This window comes from Montipora foliosa, chromosome 5 (genome assembly GCF_036669935.1).
Source record: "Montipora foliosa isolate CH-2021 chromosome 5, ASM3666993v2, whole genome shotgun sequence".
NCBI classification, from domain to species: Eukaryota; Metazoa; Cnidaria; class Anthozoa; order Scleractinia; family Acroporidae; genus Montipora; species Montipora foliosa.
In genome coordinates, this window is record NC_090873.1 from 23,263,350 (window position 1) to 23,282,627 (window position 19,278).

The 19,278-nt window shown below is 39.8% G+C and overlaps 1 protein-coding gene across 1 annotated transcript in view; it reads right to left on the reverse strand.

Annotated features, from left to right (window-relative positions):
* Positions 1–7,583: 7,583 nt before the first annotated feature.
* LOC138003763 (sperm flagellar protein 1-like) overlaps positions 7,584–19,278 on the reverse strand; it is a 19,885-nt gene continuing 8,190 nt past the window's right edge. Inside the window, 5 exon segments of the mRNA XM_068849987.1 lie at positions 7,584–7,831; positions 7,834–7,966; positions 8,576–8,696; positions 10,839–11,014; positions 16,869–16,936. Of these exon segments, the coding sequence (XP_068706088.1) occupies positions 7,728–7,831; positions 7,834–7,966; positions 8,576–8,696; positions 10,839–11,014; positions 16,869–16,936 (602 nt within the window). The 3' untranslated portion in view covers positions 7,584–7,727.

The window sequence follows — 19,278 nt, forward strand, 5'->3', positions numbered from 1 at the left end:
ACTCTGAAAGAAGTGTGTGTGTGTTGTTGACAGCGTCACGCGCCCCTCAACGACTTTTTTCATATTTCGAAAAGTGAAATTTAGGTGGACATCAATCAAATGTTTCTATGACGATACTCTTGTTCTCTTGGCAGCAGTTGAATTCGTCATGGAAACATTTGATTGACGTCCACCTAAATTGTTTTTGGATATGAAAAAATGTCGTTTAGGGACGCATGTTACTGATAACCGCTGTAATTAAAGTGCGGGCTACAGACGAAAGAGAGAAATGATCTGCGCATCGCACCTATTGGGGCAATTTGAGCAATTGTTTCTTACAGACACCTCAGGTGGCTTCAATGGTATTCGTAGCCATGACCTCTGCGATGCCAGTGCAATGCTCTAACTGAGCTATCATTTTGAAGCCAGAGTTAGGAGCATCCTTTCACAGGAACAAATGAGCCCAAAAAATTGACCAGCTCACAATTTTGTGGCTTCATAATTCAGTTGGAAGAGCATTGCACCAGCATAGCAGAGGTCATGGCTTCGACTGCCCTTGGCGTATCAAGAAATGGCCTATGCTGTTTCGTGCATTAATATGCGCCGAGGCTCTACGATGATGAGGTAATTTATCAACGGAAAATTTCTGGCGTGCTCAAGTAGCTGCACTTCGGGAGTGGAGGGTGGAAATTTGCTTGGTCAGTTGTTGTTTATTCAGGGGTACCCAAGGGATAAATGTTAGCGGGACGGCTTGATCATGCGTTCTGTGCATTTTTGAATAACAGTGGATTGAATCAAGGTCGATATGAAGAGGGAAAACCTGAAAGAGGACTACGAAAGCAGATCAAAATAAGCCACAAAGCAACAGTCGAAAAAGGTTCTGTGGCGTCCCCAGCTTTTTTCGTTTCTTTTTTTATTTCACAACAAAGGCCATGATCACACCAAATAACACTAGTTTTTGTTTGTAAATTTAAAACGCATTTCTTGATACGGTGCCACCTGAAATTTTCAGGTGCCTGTCTATAAGAGACAATAGGCTGATTTAGCAACGGAACGGGAACATCAGTTGACGACGGCGCGCGCAGAAAATTTTCCATATTAGGTCAGATTAGAGTAGAATCCAGACTATTCCGCGCATTCTCCCGTCGCCAATTTGAGGTTCCCGTTCTGTTGCTAAATCAGCCTAATTGCTCAAATTGTCGAGATGAGTGCGAGGATCATTTCTCTCTTTCATTTTACCTACTCTGTTAGATTCTAATGCATTTAACTTGTTTCGAACAAAAAGCTAATAAATAAGAACTAACATGCATCTTTTTTCTTCTGTTAACCCGCATTCCGACCTCCCTGTTTTGCCGCTTGTTATAATTAAACCCACTCGTAATTTAACGTATTCTAATTTGTCAGTGATGGTATCACCGGACGACCCATTTTCCTGCCCGGCCTGTTATGCTGAAGGACCAAATGCATTGGACGATTGTGAAGAAACAAACAAACTCCTTCCTTGCAAAGGATACCACTCTGTGTGTTACACACAAAGTAACAAAAACCGTGATTTTGTTGCGCGTGGCTGTTCCTCCAGAGAATACTACAGAAGAAAAGAGGGACGATGTAACATGAAAGGAACTTGTGTTGTTTCAATGTGTGACACTTCTGGCTGCACAGCAGGACTTCTTTAGGTAACCTTCGACCGTAACATCCATTTTGAATATAACTACATAGGTGATTATTGGAAATTCTCTGCGCTGATTGGTTGTACCTGGGGTGATTTTTTACGCGATAATCACCTTAGCGGTTTTCTCAAAATGGCCGCATGCCAAAGAGAATGATTATTCTTCAAATAATCACGTATGTAATTGTACTAAAAAAATTGTGGTTACACCGGCACCTTGGGTTTGGGGCCTTCCCGAAGGTAAATAGCTTAGATTTGGTTCAGCACAGGTTTCATGTTACCTTTGGGGACGCGGTTACGGTAAAAGACTTCCCTCAGGGTAAAATAATGGGGTATGATTAATATAATTAAAGATCTTCGTGTATTAGCTACGTTCTGCTTTATGATTAGCCAAGCCACCTCAGGGAACAGATAAACCGTACTTTTCAGTTCAGGAACTGTCATGGGAAGTTCTTTATTTTTTTCTTTTTGATGTATCCATGGAAATAATCCTTGGGCAGTTTCGGTTTAGGGAAAGCGGTTACTCATAAAAACGTCCTTGCCCGTGGGTAAACATTATTTACCTTTGGGTAAAAGGGCTAGTGTAACCACAAAAAATAAATTATCTCACTTTTTTGTATAGGTTTAATTTATTCCCCGAATCATCCTGGCTTCTCAGCAACTGAAAACGACATAATCTGTAAACGAAGATTGTATGGGCTATCTTGGCATCCTTTCGCCACAATCTTTCCTTTCTAAAACGAATTTCCGCCCAAAAGAAACAACCAGTAATGACTATTGAGTTCGATTCTAAACATAATCGGGGGTGGAAGCGGAATACTGAATAATAGCCGCTTATTAAAAGAAAATGAGTGGTTTCACTGGAGTAATGAATATTTAGCATTCAGATATTCGGAATAAAGAATTTTACGGTTTCCGTTAAAGAATAACGAATACCTTAAAATGATTATCGAAAAAAACTGTCAATAATGAATAACTTGGACGAAAATGGAAGGAATAATGAATAACTGAGATCCAATTGTTCCGCTTCCATCCCCGAATATAATAAACTGACGAAGAATGTAACGCTAATTTTCGTCAAGAGAACATCCGTAATCTCACAACCTCATCATTGCTTTTCTAAGAATTAGATTTCCTTTGAATAGCAATGAATGAACTGAATTTATAACCGTTTTCTTCAAACTTTATTTCTCCACAGTCGCAGAATCAACTGAATTACAAAACAGTCTAACCCAGAAGCTCAAACATGGATTCAGGGTCAGAAAACCTACACAATTCAGGGTTGACAGTCGTCGAGTTTATATGCACAAAAAACAAATCGGTTTTCGGAAATAAAGAAATGGAATCATAAAAGCCTTTTAACTGCTTGAACTACTTAAAGCGTTTGAACTAAAATTTAGTTTCCCGTTGAGTGCTCTCCTGCCATCCTTAGGCCTTCCCCCCCACCCACCTTTTTTTTTTTCGTTTACCGTCGAATGCGTTTCCGGACATTGGGTCGGTCGGATTGGAAAAAAAAAAGCCTAAAAGAAGTCATAAGCATTCTCGGAAACGGAGGCCTGGTACCCCAGCATCATAGCTGTCGCAACAACACGTCAACCCAAAATCAATATGGCGGAAAAGTTGGTGAATGTTGTTGCAAATTAAGACAACGTGGGAAAAAGGATCAGCCACCGAAACTCCTATGCGCTCCTATGCGATATAAAATGGCTTTAAAACGTCGTTACCTATTTTTTTTTTTTTTGGAAAATGTCAAAAATTTGGGTGGGTCGGTTGGACGACGCTAAACGGAGAAAAAAAAAGGATGGCCTTATAACGCCACAAGTAGACTTCCAAAAAAACTTAAAAACTACATCTTTATCTATGCATAGGCACGGCAAGAAATTGTTTGCCACCAAAAAACGTAGCTTAAAATCGTATAATCATTGCTATCACAGTAAAGTGGCAAACGCGGTTAGTGCTCGTCCCGCAGTTCATAAAAACGACTAAATTTTGGTAGTATAAGTACCTACCCAAAACTGTAAGACAACTTTCAGAATTCTACTTCATAACATCTAACAATCGGTGGGAAAAATTGTCAAATCAATTACTAAAACTGTTCATTCCCTTGTTCCTACCTTTCAGGTCAGCTATCAGTCTTAATTAACCTCAAATCAACATTTTTCCTCTCTCCCAACGACGCTGCAAACTCACCGTCCGCAAAACACTTGTCCATTTGCGTTTCATACTTCCTTTATGACACTATATGAATTAATGACATCAAAGCGCGCGCAAATAGAGCGGTTTTCAATTGAGTGTCGAAAGTAATTAGTGAATTGCTTTGGTTTATGATTACTTCACTCTGTGATTGGTTCAAAGTTCTCGCGCCATTTTTTCAACCAATCAGAAGTGAAACCAAAACCAATCGTGGCTTGCGCGTGCACATTTTCCCGCGCTTTGTGTCGGCTACGTGTAATTACTTCGAGTTTTGATTGGTTTAACGGAGTGTCTCCGTCCTTTTTGATTGGCCAAAGTAATTACTTTGGTTTTGGTTTTACGACACTCATTTGAAAACCACTCTATCAACCTATCGCATCTGCAAGACTAAAGTTTTGCATTGCACTTAGCATTGCACACCCTCGCCTTGCATCATGAGCTTTGGTGAGCGTGCCTTTACTCGACTTAGCGGGATTTCAGTGACATGATACTAAGAGTGGCCATGAGTGCTTATTTTCTGCTATACGAGCACGGTGACTTATCTCCTCTTTTAAATAAACTTTTTTTTTTTTTAGACCTCCTCTCTGTGACATTTGAAAGAATGTAGAGAAAAGAGCACTGATAAAAGAACGAGTGGACACACGTAGCTCTAGAAAAAAATACTGTAGTGAAGCAGATGAAATGCAGAGAATTTTTATTCGATGATGGCTTGCGGATACACGGAACTAAAAGAATCGGAGTTCTCCTTTACCCGAGTCGAACCTACAACCTTTTTGATTATTGGTTAGGATGTTTTACCTCCGAGGAAGAACGAATCTGTGACGTCGACACAGAATGTTGCTTCTTAGTTATGATCAATGCAACACACCGAATGGGTTCTATTCGCGCGGCGGCCGTATTGGCGTACACAATAGATTTCGTACCCCGAGCCTCGAGTTGAAATTTTCGTTGGGGCAAAACAAGACCCATTCGTCACTCGGAAAATGCCTTTGTTTTTCACCCAAAACTTTTGTATAAGCATTTTTCTTGTTTCTCTAGGGACCATTTGTAAGTCCCAAGAGAAATTGGAAACAATGCTTGATGCAAAATTTAAGGGGGTTTAACAAAGAGTATTATGGCGTTTTCCGAAGTGGCCTAAAGCCTGGTTTCAAGAAGTATACGCAAACTCAGTAGCTTGTTGTTCATTAAAGCCTTTTGTTAGAACAATAGAAGCTAATTAACAACAAGCAAATGCGCTTGCTTGTGTCGGTAGCCTCGCAGCTCCTACAAGGTCTCACCTGATTGGAGACCACCCTTGAGGTTTAACAAAAGAACAAATAACAGAAACAATGGCCCTTTTGTTTTAGGCCTAGGGTAACAGAAACAATGGCCCTTTTGTTTTAGTCCTAGGGTCCATTGTTTCTGTTATTTGTTCTTTTGTTAAACCTCAAGGGTGGTCTCCAATCAGGTGAGACCTTGTAAGAGCTGCGAGGTGACCCGCTTGTGTCGCCAGTGAAACCCGAAAGTTCGGGTTTACATTGCAACCAAGGTGAAAGTAAGGCATAGTTAGATGCTACTCTAGCTGGTTTCAAGAAATTTGAATGTAGCTTAAGTTACAATTCAAAGATCCAACGTTTCGACACTCCTGTTTGGTGTCTACGAAATTCATTAGGGCTGATCTTATGGGTTTCTGGGGTGATCCAAAGTTATCGCAAGAGTTCCTTCAGTTGCTATCAATTTGTTAAAGGAAACCTAAGGAACGATGTTTTGAGACATTTGTTTGAAATTTGTTTTAAAAAAGTGTTTATCAGGATCACTGAATTTTAAAACCGCTTATTTTCACTTTCAAATTTCGCGGGCGCCGTCATATTGAATAATTGTGACGTTACAGTTGATCTATTGTGCTAACACAAAGAGCTTTTTTCTAATAACAATAGGGCAACCGTAAAAAGTTTACAATTATTCAAGATGGCGGCTCACGCGAAATTTGAAAACAAAAACAATCGATTCTAAAACTTAATAATTTCGGATACAAAGGCTTCATTTAAAAAATAAAAAATTAGACAGATTTGATTGTAAAGGCTTTTTCCTGATTTAAAGTTGTAGAAGTGGAGGTTCCCTTTGAAAAAAAGTAAGGATGCGCTCAATTACGCCCAAACTGAGCGCTCCATCGAAACGTTTTGTCAGCCTTTGGTCCACGGAATAAAGAATCTGCTTCATTTCAGAAGTTTTGACAAACTCGAGCCAGCTTCGCTCTCAAAATCAAAACTACTATGTAGATGACCGATTTTTAAAGCACATTTAAGCCATGATGTTGCGAACTGGAAATTTTGAAAAACACTCAGAAAATCACAAAAAGAAAATCTGCGTGAACGAAGATATCGTTATGAATGATACCCCGCAAGCAGGTTCACTTGCATGTTTGGGGTATCGAGCGAGAAAATGGCCCCAATCTTCTAGTGCGCTGGCAGCTCCGTCGCCAAATTACTCTTTCGATGTCCCAAACAAGTGAACGGAGCTTTCTCGCGATGGCAGTCTATATATCCTGCCAATGTCATTTCATAGAATACAATTCTTTCCCGTTGGCGCCACGAATAAGGAAGTGCTCGAATCATAGACTTTCAGTTCTTCCGTGCCATCTCGAAAATTCAAAACCCAAGAGATAGCCGATTAGAGAAATATACGCTATTACGAAGGCACGTGTTTCCCAACTGTCCAGAGGTCGTTCTTCTTGGCCGGCGCATTTGGGGTCTTACGTTCCATTCACATGAAATGCAACCATTACTAGCCTGGGAACACAGACGTCAGACGAAAATTATCTGTGATGGCAGGTTACATCACCTCCGAGAATTAAATACTTCATTAGCTCAGCCCTTTCCATCAGCATTCTTCCCATCTCTAACTAAACAACAAACGCTGACACAATTATTCATCTCGATGTCACAATAAATATGTCTGCATTTTATTTACATTACCGTGCATACACATCGTGGAGCGTAAAATCTCCAGTATTTTTTGTTAGGCTATGTTGCTCAAGACACTATCGCTCAGAAACCAAACCTAGCAAGCTGTTTTCAAATGTACATTAATAAAACAAGGACATTTTTCTCGGGAAACGTTCATACAGCCATAGCTAACTTGCCGCAACACACCACGTGGGTCGGGTGGGTGGATAAAATATGGACTGATAAGGATTTCCTCAGACTTCCTTATGTACTTCTCATCCCACAATACAAGAATTGTAAAGCAGCTTAATCTTTTGCCCATACACTAAGAATATAGCTAAGAATTACAAAAAAGCTACAACCGACGTAATAACTTATACAATAATCAATATTTATAAAAATAAACGAACTAATTATGTAGATAAACGAGTGAGGCGGTATGTTGGGCAACTGTCTCATCAGCTATGCACTTGATCGTGTCGTTACCAGTTCCCACAAAATGACTTTTACATAATTTGTATTATTTGCTCGGCATACATGAAGATGAAAATATGATGTACATTATGTCCACTTTAACTTTTATACTTTATATATGTATTAAATAAATAGATCTTGTGCGAGTGAAATCCTTTGCCTACAGACGCAAACAAAGGGTTTTTCAAAGGCATACTCCCAAAGGAATTGGCTGTGGATTATGATCTAACTGTACACGTTACGTGATGCTAAATGTCGACTAAATCTAAAAATAGTGCTTATTGAAAGCAGTTGGGATTGAAGGTATCCTCTAAAAAAAGGGACTTTAAAAAACAACTCGACTCTCTGAGATCTTTTTCTTGCAGCTCCTTCATAAAGATCAGCTTCCCACTTCCCAACTGGCTATGGCACTAACTGATGAACTCGTGCATGGCCACTTCCACGAATTTTCGGTATCGATTTCGCTTCATCTTTAGACATTGCTGCGGCTACTGTAACTGCTGTGAATTGTATGACGTATGATGAACGGGCGGAAGTGGATTCTGATGATGCATCTGCATAACCGGAAGTGATGGATCAACCACAGGGGGAGGGGTGGTTGTTGCTGTGGAGGGAGCTGTCGGGGCGGTGGTTGCGTGGCTTGTTGAAGTCTCCTTGTCAAGTCATCTATTCTCAAGTCTTTAATGTGCAACAGGTGCTCGAGTCTTCTAATTTTCACGTTTAGAATCTGAGACACAAAAATGGTAAAAGAAAGTGTGAGAATGAGCTAATCACAAATTTATAACTGGTATGATTGGCTAGACAAATCTGCGCCTCTCTCTACAAGCCAATGATAAACGAAACATTCCCTCTTTCTGTTTCCCTCATAATGACCCGCTTGTTGCAAATTTCATAACTACATTTTGCTCGAAATCGGGTTCAAAGACTGGGGAGAGTGCAATCATGTAAGCAGCAGTCACAAAATTTTAATCTTTGTCTGGATTAAAAGCACTGTTCGAATTCATCGACAAGTATCCTCTTTGTTGACCATAGCATTTGGAGGCATTTAACAACTTGTTTGAGTTATGACTGAGATGAAAATGTTTAAAGGTCTTCTTCTATCGATACTCTTGAACCCCATCTCTTAGTTACTACGTTAGTAAGGAACACTATGGTTGCTGTATATATGAATATGATCACGTTTAATGATTAACTGTTTGCTCACTAGTTTTGGTAAAAATAAGATGTTACCCTCAAACATGACTGCAGTTCCTGTTTTTGTATCCGGTACAGTGGTAAGCAAACTTAATTAAATACATTCAATTTATTTGCCAAATGGAACCAAACGAAACTTTACCTGTATGGTTTCCTGGGAGGCAAGCAATGCCTGTTCTTTTTCCTCAAGCAACAATCTTGTATTTGGGGAGTCTATTGCTGTCCCATTTACATCTTGGTACGATTGAGAGCGAGGAACCTTCCTAAAGCCAGTTTAAAAAGATCAACAACCTTAAACAAAATTCTGTTGATTGCTCCCCTTGAGCAAATAAGGTCTTAATTAAGGCACCAATATTATTGGAGTGACTGAGATTACATGGGCAAACTGGTCCGAGATGAAAAGGACAATTCTGATTAGTTGTCTGGCAAAACTCGAACCGCTAAGATGGAACGGTCACGAAGCAGCGTACATAGGTTGCCAAACTGTTCCCATTTTATCGGACATAACAAGAAAAGTGCGAGAGACGTTTTTATTTAGTCATGTCGGAAATTCATTACGAATTTTACTTTCCAGAACCGTTAGAAGCAGGCGAAGAGGCAAGACCCCTGCACAAGAGAGCTAATACAATTAAAATCTTATTGAACTACCTTGTTCGGTCCGTACTGGGAAAATATTGGTCTCGTTCCTTTTTCACCAGTTTATGAACCAAGCTTGAACTTGCAAACAGAAAAAAGGAAGTCGACTCAACGGTTTCCCAGTACGGACCTCAAGCTAGTTCAATAACATCTATTTATTGTTTTCTGAAGCATTTCAGCGGGCTGGAATCTTAAAGCCTGGAATCTGATTGGCTAATAGCTTTTTTACGATATGGACCACGTCCGAAATTTTTCCGTGCTCATCGCGGAAAGTCGAGAGATTGTGGCAAAAGTTTACAAACAAAGGCAACAAACAACTTCCATAGATGACAAACATGTAAAAAAATTATAAACTGTGCATGAAGAAAACGGATTCAGACGTGATTGCACACAGTGGAGCACTGAATTTACATTTACATTTACTATCCAAAGGAAGAAAACTCTAAAGCAACGATGGGTTTAAAACAAACGACAGCTGTCAAATGAACAGGTTATTTAACAGTCAGAGAAAAAAAACTACACGCTTGGTCTTGGGCCCTCAGCCTTCGATCTGGGGTGGTACTCAAGACCTCGGGAAGGGATTTTTCTCATACGGACCGGCTCCTTCTGGTAAATAACATATATGTGTGGTTTACTGTGCATGTGTAACCAACAGAAGAAATTTTAAGGTGTCTGTGTCACCATTTACATGCACATTACGCAAACACAGGGCAAGATCAGAGTCAAAAAAGAATTTCAAACTTGGATAAAACTGACACACGCAACAAAAACCCTCTCACACACATTGACATGCAGAAATAAATACTCTTCACTTTTATTAAAAAAAATGAAAGAATTCCAGTCCACCTTTATCTTTATCTGATACGTACATTTCAAATTAGAAGGACGGAATTTGACTGAATACGTAATCACTCCCCTTTGGGGCTTTTAACGGCCAATGTACAACACTCAGTGGGGGACTTTGCCAGCCTGCCTTTTTTATGGTGCAAATGGCCGCCTTGCAGTTTATAATCTTAAGTGAATGACACGTAGACTTCACAGCAGGTGCCCTCAGAACAGAATGAGTGAGACCACCACACCGGGACTACGTCCCCTGCTCTTCTCTAACAGATGTGAGAGGGCTCAGTTGGTTGAGCACCGGGCTGTCACGCGGGAGGTCGTGAGTTCCACTCCGGCCGGACGAACACTCAGGGTCTTAAAATAACTGAGGAGAAAGTGCTGCCTTTGTAATTACATCCGCAAATGGTTAGACTTTCAAGTCTTCTCGGATAAGGACGATAAGACGGAGGTCCCGTCTCGCAAATAACTTCCATGTTCATTAGTTCCCTGTGGGACGTTAAAGAACCCACACGCTATTCGAGAAGAGTAGGGGAAGAAGTTTCCGGTGTTGTGGCTGTTCTGTGTGTGTGTATATGGGTGGGTGGGTAAAGTAGGTCCACATCAGCTGAATAGCTGCCAAAACTTCAACCTGCTCAAACAAATAAACAACAAACAAACAACAAACAGTAACACCCCACACAAGTGATGTGAGAGGGGCCTACCGTTTGTCGCCGTTATCAGACGGGACTAGAGAGTCTAACCATTTGCAGTTATTTTAAGACCCTGAGTGTTGGTTTGAACGGAGGTTTTGATGCCACAACCAAGTCCAGTTCATTTTTTTCACAGTACATTACCTGTTCATTCACAAGTTAACCCATCCCCTCCAAAGTGGACTGGTATCCTCAAAGTCACTGATAAGGATTAAGTAAATAGAGTTAACAAAAACTGACCCTTTTCCTTGATGAACAGATGCAAGTTTTGACTTCTCTCCAAGTGGGCCAGCATACACGCCAGCTGTCTTTCCATCTTTGCTTTTAAGCCGAGTGTTTGGCCCTCTTGGGCTGTCCCCACCTTGCTTGTCAACAGGGCGTGACGGATAAGGCACTGATCCCTGAGGACCTCCTACCTGTTATCAATTTAAGGGAGATGAGAAAGTTATCTTAACATATTCCCATGTAGAACAAAAAGGGGGTAATAAACCTTTAAGCAAGTGCGACAAGTTGATCAGACAAAAATAAAACTGCTATAATAAATTTGCGTTAAGTACATGTAAGTATAATCATCAATCGTAGTGGTGTTGAATGTACCCATGAAGTCGATGACACAAAGTTCAACATCCTGCAACATTTCTTACTCAATAAATGTTGAACAGTGTTGCACAGACCCGTTGAACGGAATAGAGCTGCTCTCTATTTTCGTTCAAAATCGTTTATAAACAACGTTGAATTGAATGCCATATTTCAACATTCAACTACTACTACTACTACTACTACTACTACTACCACTACCACTACCACTACCACTACCACTACCACTACCACTACCACTACCACTACCACTACCACTACCGCTACCGCTACCGCTACCGCTACCGCTACCGCTACCGCTAATGCTACTGCTACTGCTACTGCTACTGCTACTGCTACTGCTACTGCTACTGCTACTGCTACTGCTACTGCTACTGCTACTACTGCTGCTGCTGCTGCTGCTGCTGCTGCTGCTGCTGCTGCTGCTACTACTACTACTGTCACAGACAATCTGGGAAAGATACTGAAGATCAATGGAGTTGAACTTGGAGTAGAACCCCCTACAATTAAATGCATGCCATGCTACTATCTGACAATGTTTTTGCAATTGAGCCACAAATATTCAAAACATGGGAAAATCAAATGCTCAACTGCAGCAAATTAATTAACTTCACACTACTATCAGACATTGATAACAGAAAACCATCCAGTGAGTCGGGTGCTGCTTAAGTGAAACAAATTTGTAGTTTTGGTTGGGATCAGAGGCGGATCTGGTAGTCAATTCATTTTTTTGGTTGATAAATTAAATTTACAATTTATTTACAATCTGGCAACATGCAAGTTCTGTTATTTCAAATCTTGACGGCCTCCTCTTTGCATGGGATGTATTAAGGTACCACCCCAGTATCTGATATCCTCGACTCATAAAAGTAACGAAGAAAATCTATTTATTTTCTCCTTTTGTAACAGGGTATTTCTATTTATCTGTTTTTTATTGTATTTTTGTTTCCTGGAACAGATACTGTTTACCTGATGTAAACTTTTTATTTACATGCAAAACATAAACAAAGTCAAAAAAGTAGCCTAAACTATCCGGATTTTTGTCAGAGTATATAATTCGATTCTTTCAATTCACTCGCCCTTAAATATTCCTAGATCTTCCGCTGGGGTTGTCCGTTGTTTTTTCTTCGGACAACCAACCTTTTCTTTTTACCAAACACTAGATACCCCCGTAAACTTTCTGGTCGTCTGGGATGACTAGAGCTTTTGTAAAAGGCCACCGAAGTAAATACAAACATTTAAAGGATAAGATTGCATGCCTGATCACTTATGCCAAGCAGAACTTCTATCGCTACAAAGCTCACAGTTTTCGTCACTCTAATCCTAGCAAATGGTTCAGATCCATCAACGGTTTGTCTGGAGCTCATAACAATCACTTGAATATGACTGCTCCAACTACGTCAGAATTACTGCAAATGGCCGATTACCTCCTTGAAGCTTTTACGGCACCATGGAAAGACCGTGAACTATCTGCTATGCATGTCAATGATCTTGTGGACAGTTGTTGATTGTCCTCCAACAACGCCTAACATTGGCCACGTAAAAGCTGCTCGTAAAAGGCTAAATTCACGGAAAGCAACTGTGACAGGATCAGATGGAGTGCCTGCTTGGATTCTAAAGCAATTCAATGAAGAACTTGCCTCTTTCATTCATGACATAATTTGTGCAAGTATTCAGCAATGCAAGTACCCTACATTGTACAACCTGGAAGCATGCTTTAGTAAGTCCTGTGCCAAAAGTTAAGAACCCAGTGGATATTGCCAACAATTTTAGACAAATATCTGTGCTGCCACAAATTGCAAAAGTGCTGGAAAAGTTTCAGCTTAACCTGAACAAAGATGATCTCAGAATTACCAACAATCAACATGCTTTTACCCCAGATAGATCCACTGTTACGGCTCTTGCCTGTGTAACGCAGGATTGGTACAATGCTACGGATCTTGGAAGCAAGGTTTATGGTGTGCACGCCGTGTTTGTAGATTTCCGAAAAGCCTTCTATCTGGTCGAACTGTCACCTTGTTGACCAAGCTTGCCGCCATGGGAGTTAGTCGAAGTTTTTGGAAATGGACGCAGAAAGAACATTGCAGGCGAAGCTACCGTGAGTGTTATCTAAATCAGGCCAAGTAATTGCAGGTCTGCAGGAAGGGGGCGTTATATCTCCAACACTCTTCAACGTTCATATTAATGGCATCGAGGAAGGCATCCCAAGAGAGTTATGTATCTCAACGTGTAAATATGCCGATGATTGTACACAATATCAGCTTGTACCCTTCAACTCGAAGAGCCGTATGAAGGACGTGGTGAACCATTTGGAATGCTGTCAATAATACGGAGATTAATGCTAAAAAACAAAGGATATGTGGATGTCATTCAAGAAAACTCCACCACCATTGCATATTAACAATGTGGAGCTTGAAAGAGTCACACAGTTCAAATTGCTTGGAGTCCCAGTCCAAAATAACTTAAAGTGGTCTTGGATAGCAGGTGAGAGACTGAGAACGAGTGAACGGAATAGAGTGTAATGTGAAGTGCTAGATTTTAATCCCATATGAACCATGTGAGCGTTAGCCCTACAGATGGAAATGGGCCCACACAAGGACAGAGAAAAACTCTGACCAGGGTGGGAATTGAACCCACGACCTTCGGGTTAGATCTCCGCCGCTCTACCGACTGAGCTACAAGGTCAGACGGGAGCAGGCCGTGGGAAGTGAAGATGTTAAAGTCACGGCAATGAACATGTACAAGTACAAGGAAAGGTTACGTTTATACAAACGTTGGCCGTGTAGCACTTATATTTTAAACAGAGTTAACTGAATAGAGTGTAATGTGAAGTGCTAGATTTTAATCCCATATGAACCATGTGAGCGTTAGCCCTACAGATGGAAATGGGCCCACACAAGGACAGAGAAAAACTCTGACCAGGGTGGGAATTGAACCCACGACCTTCGGGTTAGATCTCCGCCGCTCTACCGACTGAGCTACAGAGTGAGAACGAGTGAGCCGCTTTGTGCTCTGGTCAGCAGTCACAAGAAAGAAGAAGGAATTCGGCGGGATCGTCCGGTCGATCAAGCGTCAAGCTTGTCTTTCGGTTGTTTTAGCCGTGAAAAGCGTTGAGCCAAAACAAGAAAATGTTGGTAGCAACTCCTTTACAAGAGGTAAGCTGTAACTATGAGAAGATACTGTTTATTTTGAGTCTGGACTGTCTGTAAAATTTACGATTTAGCATTGAAATATTTTTCACACATCCAATGCATGTACTAATCACCCAGTAGACAGCAGGATTATTCAAGCACGATTTAAGGGTAGGCAGACTAACTTGTCCATCATACAATGTTACGCACCTACTAATGATCGCAACGACAGAGATAAATAAGCCTTCTATGAGCAGCTCCAAGCGACACTTGAGAACGTCCACCACAGGGACCTCCTGCTGGTGATAGGTAAACTTAGCGCCAAGGTTGGCTCGGACAACGTGAATTTTGAAAGGGTAATTAATGGGAAGAGAGGAATGTGGAGCGCAGAACGACAATGGAGAGAGGTTGGTAGAGTGGTGTGCATTCAATAACATGACCATTGGTGGAACTTTATTCCCGCATCGCAACATTCACAAACTCACTTGGACATCCCCAAATGGGCAGGATCAAAACCAAATAGACCATCTCATGGTTAAATACACACCACCCCTAGATATGACTTCAGCAGACTACAAGACCCTAGGACAAAAAATGCCTTTGTTCTACAGCTGAGGAACAGGTTCCAAGGCTTGAGTAACATAGAAAAGCAAGACAGTGAAGAAGAAGACACTGTAAATCAACAGTGGAAGCAAGTGAGGGACATCTTTGATGAAGCAAGTAAAACCTGTCTGGGGATGCAGAAGACTAGAAAAAAAAAAGAATGGATTACACCAAGCACGTGGCAGGCTATCGAGGAGAGGCGCAAGCTGAAGAAGAAGATAAGTGACAGCAGATCAGCCAGACTCTGAGTGAGGTATAGACTAGCCCGGCGGCATACGTAGAAACCAACAGGCGTGTGAGAAAGATCCGAACTGACAAAAAGCCATATGTGGAAGAGCTGGCAAAGGAAGCAGAGGAAGCCGCACAAAAGGGAGTGCAGAGAAATGTCTATAAAATCGCTAAATTGATCTGTGGAAAATATAGTGGCAGCAGAAATGCCCCCATACTAGACCAACAAGGACAGCTCCTCGCCTCTGAAAAAGACCAAGAATCACATTGGGTAGAGCATTTCAAGGAAGTCCTTAATAGACCAGCACCAGAAGAGGAGCCTGATATACCAGAAGCTGAGGAGGACCGAAGTGTTGACACTGGACCACCAAAGAAAGGACAGACAATTGCGGCCAGTAATTCTCTAAGAAACCACAAGGCACCTGGCAAAGATCGCCTCAATGCTGAGCTGTTCAAGGAAGATGCTGTGAACACTGCAGACATCTTGCAACCACTTTTCAATACCATATGGGACAGAAGGAAAATCCCTGATGACTGGAATCAGGGTATCATCATCAAGACACCAAAGAAAGGAGCTCTGTCTGAATGTAGAGCAACTGGCGTGGAAATATTATGGGTAATTCATATTTCAGGTCAAGCTCAAGATTAGTGGAAAAAAGGCTTGTTTTCATGCTTTTTTGGGGCCCTGAAGCACTTAGGGGATCAGTCTACTGATTCCAAGTCTTTTCTTTTTACAATGTATTAATTTTGTTCTTATGATATTAAAAATTTCTCGCTGTTGGAAGTACAGTTGTAAAAATCACTCCAACTCATTCAACTTAATTGCTCACATTAATTATTTTTCTCACAAAAGTGCATGTGCTCAGTTTTTAAGTATGCTTTTCAATAAAATACACAAAATAATATTGTGAAGCATCACTTTGTATTAAAGGTAGCAATAAAAGGGATAATAATTTGTGGAGAGACTGGCAACAACAGATAACGACCTCAAGGGAAAGGAAAGTGATTATATTTTATAGTGAACAAGGGTTGAAGTTATTGGGAGTTGACTGTAATTTGCAGATAATGACACCACAAGACAATTTAAAGTATAAGTCAAGCCTGCAAGATTTGCTTCTTTTTGCAGTTACTGGAGCACAGATTTCATAAAACAAAACAACTCCACCTAAAGACCAATCCCAAGTGACCAAAAATACAGTGCTTTCCTGTACCTGCAGAAAGCCCCCAAAATTTATAACTTTATCTTTGGTAATCTTGCAATATTATAATGCCCACTCCCCAGGAGTCCTGAAGGATCTTGTAAGACCCAGGAACAAGATTCTTTAGAGATTCTTAAAAAATCTTGTAAGAATCTTGTAAGATCTTAGATAGCATCTTAAAAGATTCTTACAAGATCTTACAAGATTCTTAATTAGTCGAAGAAACAGAGGAAAATCTTATCAAGAAAGTTATTAAGAATCTTAGTAAGATCTTAATTAATACGATTTCCACATGGGATTTCAGTTTAGTATTAATCATGACTCAATAGTGACAACTCTAACCTTCCATAGAAGCCATATTCACCTCTTCCTAGACTTTCAAATTTTAGTTGAATTTTGATCAGGTCAAGGTTGTTGAATGGGTTGGAATAAATCATGAACTAAAGTTACAAATAGGCCCAAATGTTGCTTTCGACATTATATTTATAAGGCAGATATAACAGTGGACGTACATCATTTGGAGGAAGTTGCTGCTGTCCATAACTGGTGTTAAATGCATATCCATAATTATTTTCTGGCCCTATGAAGTGGAACAAAAAATTAAAATTAAACTAATAATAAATGATAAAATCAAATAATATAGCACACAAAATAAGCAGTGTGGACATCTGATCGACTTGCAAGTTGTACCATGAAGTTGAAATTACAATGAACAGTTTACTCACATAGGTGTCAATCACTTCTGCTGAATAGTTTAATGGAACACACCCAGCACAGTGATTGTCAGTTTCATTTTTAACTGGCAAACTGTCCTTATTATTATTAGGGTGTTTACAATAATAATAATAATAATAATAATAATAATAATAATAATAATTATTATTATTATTATTAATTATTATTATTATTATTATTAATTTATTATTATTATTGTAAACACCCGCAGATAATCTGCACCTTTTCCCCAAAAATTGTTGCTAGAAATCAGGGGTGAGGGTTATTCTGCTGGGACATTTGAAAAAGGTTGCTTCCCGTGTTCAGTTTTCCATCTTCGCGTCCGATCTAATGTCTGGTTACTAAGCTACGACCATTGTGCTCACATTGTTGTAATGCAAAAATCTATGGAAAAACTGTGTTGAATAAAGAAATTCCTGTCAACAAATACCCGAAAAATATCAATCATATGTCAAAATTGGTACAAACGCTGTTCATTATCTTAAAGTGCCAAAATTGCAGGTAAGACTTTCAAGCATTTTTCATTCCAATTTTAATAGTGAGTTTACATTTGATGAACAGTGGATTAAAAAGACTTCTGTACAGTTGACTTTGCATTTCTTTTGATTTCTTTCAAAAAACCTATGGGTGTTGCTTATTAACCTACTGATACCTCACATGCCCTTGAATACCCCAAGTTGACCAGTAAGATTGTCTGACATTAGGCAGAGTAAAATCTGTTTAGTCTCACTCTCAGGGGTCAATGGGTTTAATACAGGGATATTTTCTGAGTGTATGGTTCAAAACTTATGCTGAGAAAGCAAAACTCAGCAATTGCTCTTGGTATACAAAAACAAAATTGGAGGTAAACCACACATTTTTCAGAAATAACTAAGCTTAAATTTAGAAAAGAACACCACGCTATTACACTGTATAGCTTAGTAATTTTAAAGCTTTTTACAAATAATTATTGTTGTTGAATAATTACCTTTGAAAAATGTGTGGTTATAGTATACCCCCAATTTCCAATTTTGGATTTCAATAACACTTGTTTAATAAGATCTGCTTTTCCTGCATATTCAGTGAACTGCATACAAAAATACCTTTGAATGAGTAGGCACCGTCCTTAATAAAACCAATAATTTATTTTTTCGCGTTTCATGAGGAATGGCTACTGTAATCTATAGATTTAGCCAAGCCTAAAAGCGGAGCTCCCTAGTTATTTATTCTTACTGCTGGTAGGGTTTGTGAAAATAAAAGGTTTCGAATTGTCCGCATTTTGATGTTTCCAGTTGCTGCTTTAATAATTAAATCATTTTCTTTGCTTTCTATAGAAAAATGCATTGCCTAACTAGTTTTACGCTAAAAACCGATATGGCATGAAACACGAAGCGATAAGTACGATATCGGTTTTGCGAGTGAAATTTACTTTGGAATTCACCAGTTTGGGAATTGCAATGAATTTTTCTTGCACTGCATGAGTTTTAAAAGAAAACAAGCACACCCTAAGCGAGCGAATGGAAAAGGAAAAAAGCCATTTCAGAGTCAACTGTCAACAGCCAGCGCAAAGGAATCACGCTAACATTAGAAGCCATGAAAAAAAATTTTGTCAGTTCAAGGTCAAAGAAGAGTTTTACTGATGTACTTTATTCCACTTTATCTCAGTCTTCACATTTTGATGTATTTCACCACTGAAACATACCAGGTTGGCTTGGAACAAGAATCGGCAAAATGAAACCAAGAAAGGGCTAACTTCAAACAGATTCGCTCCAACACTTAAATAACGTTTAGGTGCTTTAAATAAACAAACTTCTGAAAACACAAGTTAGTGAAATTTCCCCCTAATTTTACAAAAACTTATTGCGATTACGTGTTTATAACATAAGGGCACATCAAAAACCAGCTGGGAAAATGGATTAGAAAGCACTCAATACTTGTTCGATCACATTTTAGAGCAAAACAAACAAACAAATAAACTTTTTATTTATGTCCAAAAGAGTACAGATGATTGTTAATATAACGACTTAAAGGAAAGAATTTGTGGAGTATTACTGGTATTCTGTTTTGTCCTTGACGTTCTCTTTCGCTCTCCTCATTTCTCAAACCGTTTTCTACCTGAACACGAAAAGTGTTGACTGTGTAAGTAGTATAGTTAATGACTAGTATGGCCTCGTAGCCGCGTCGAGCGACATGCAGAAAGCGCACGAA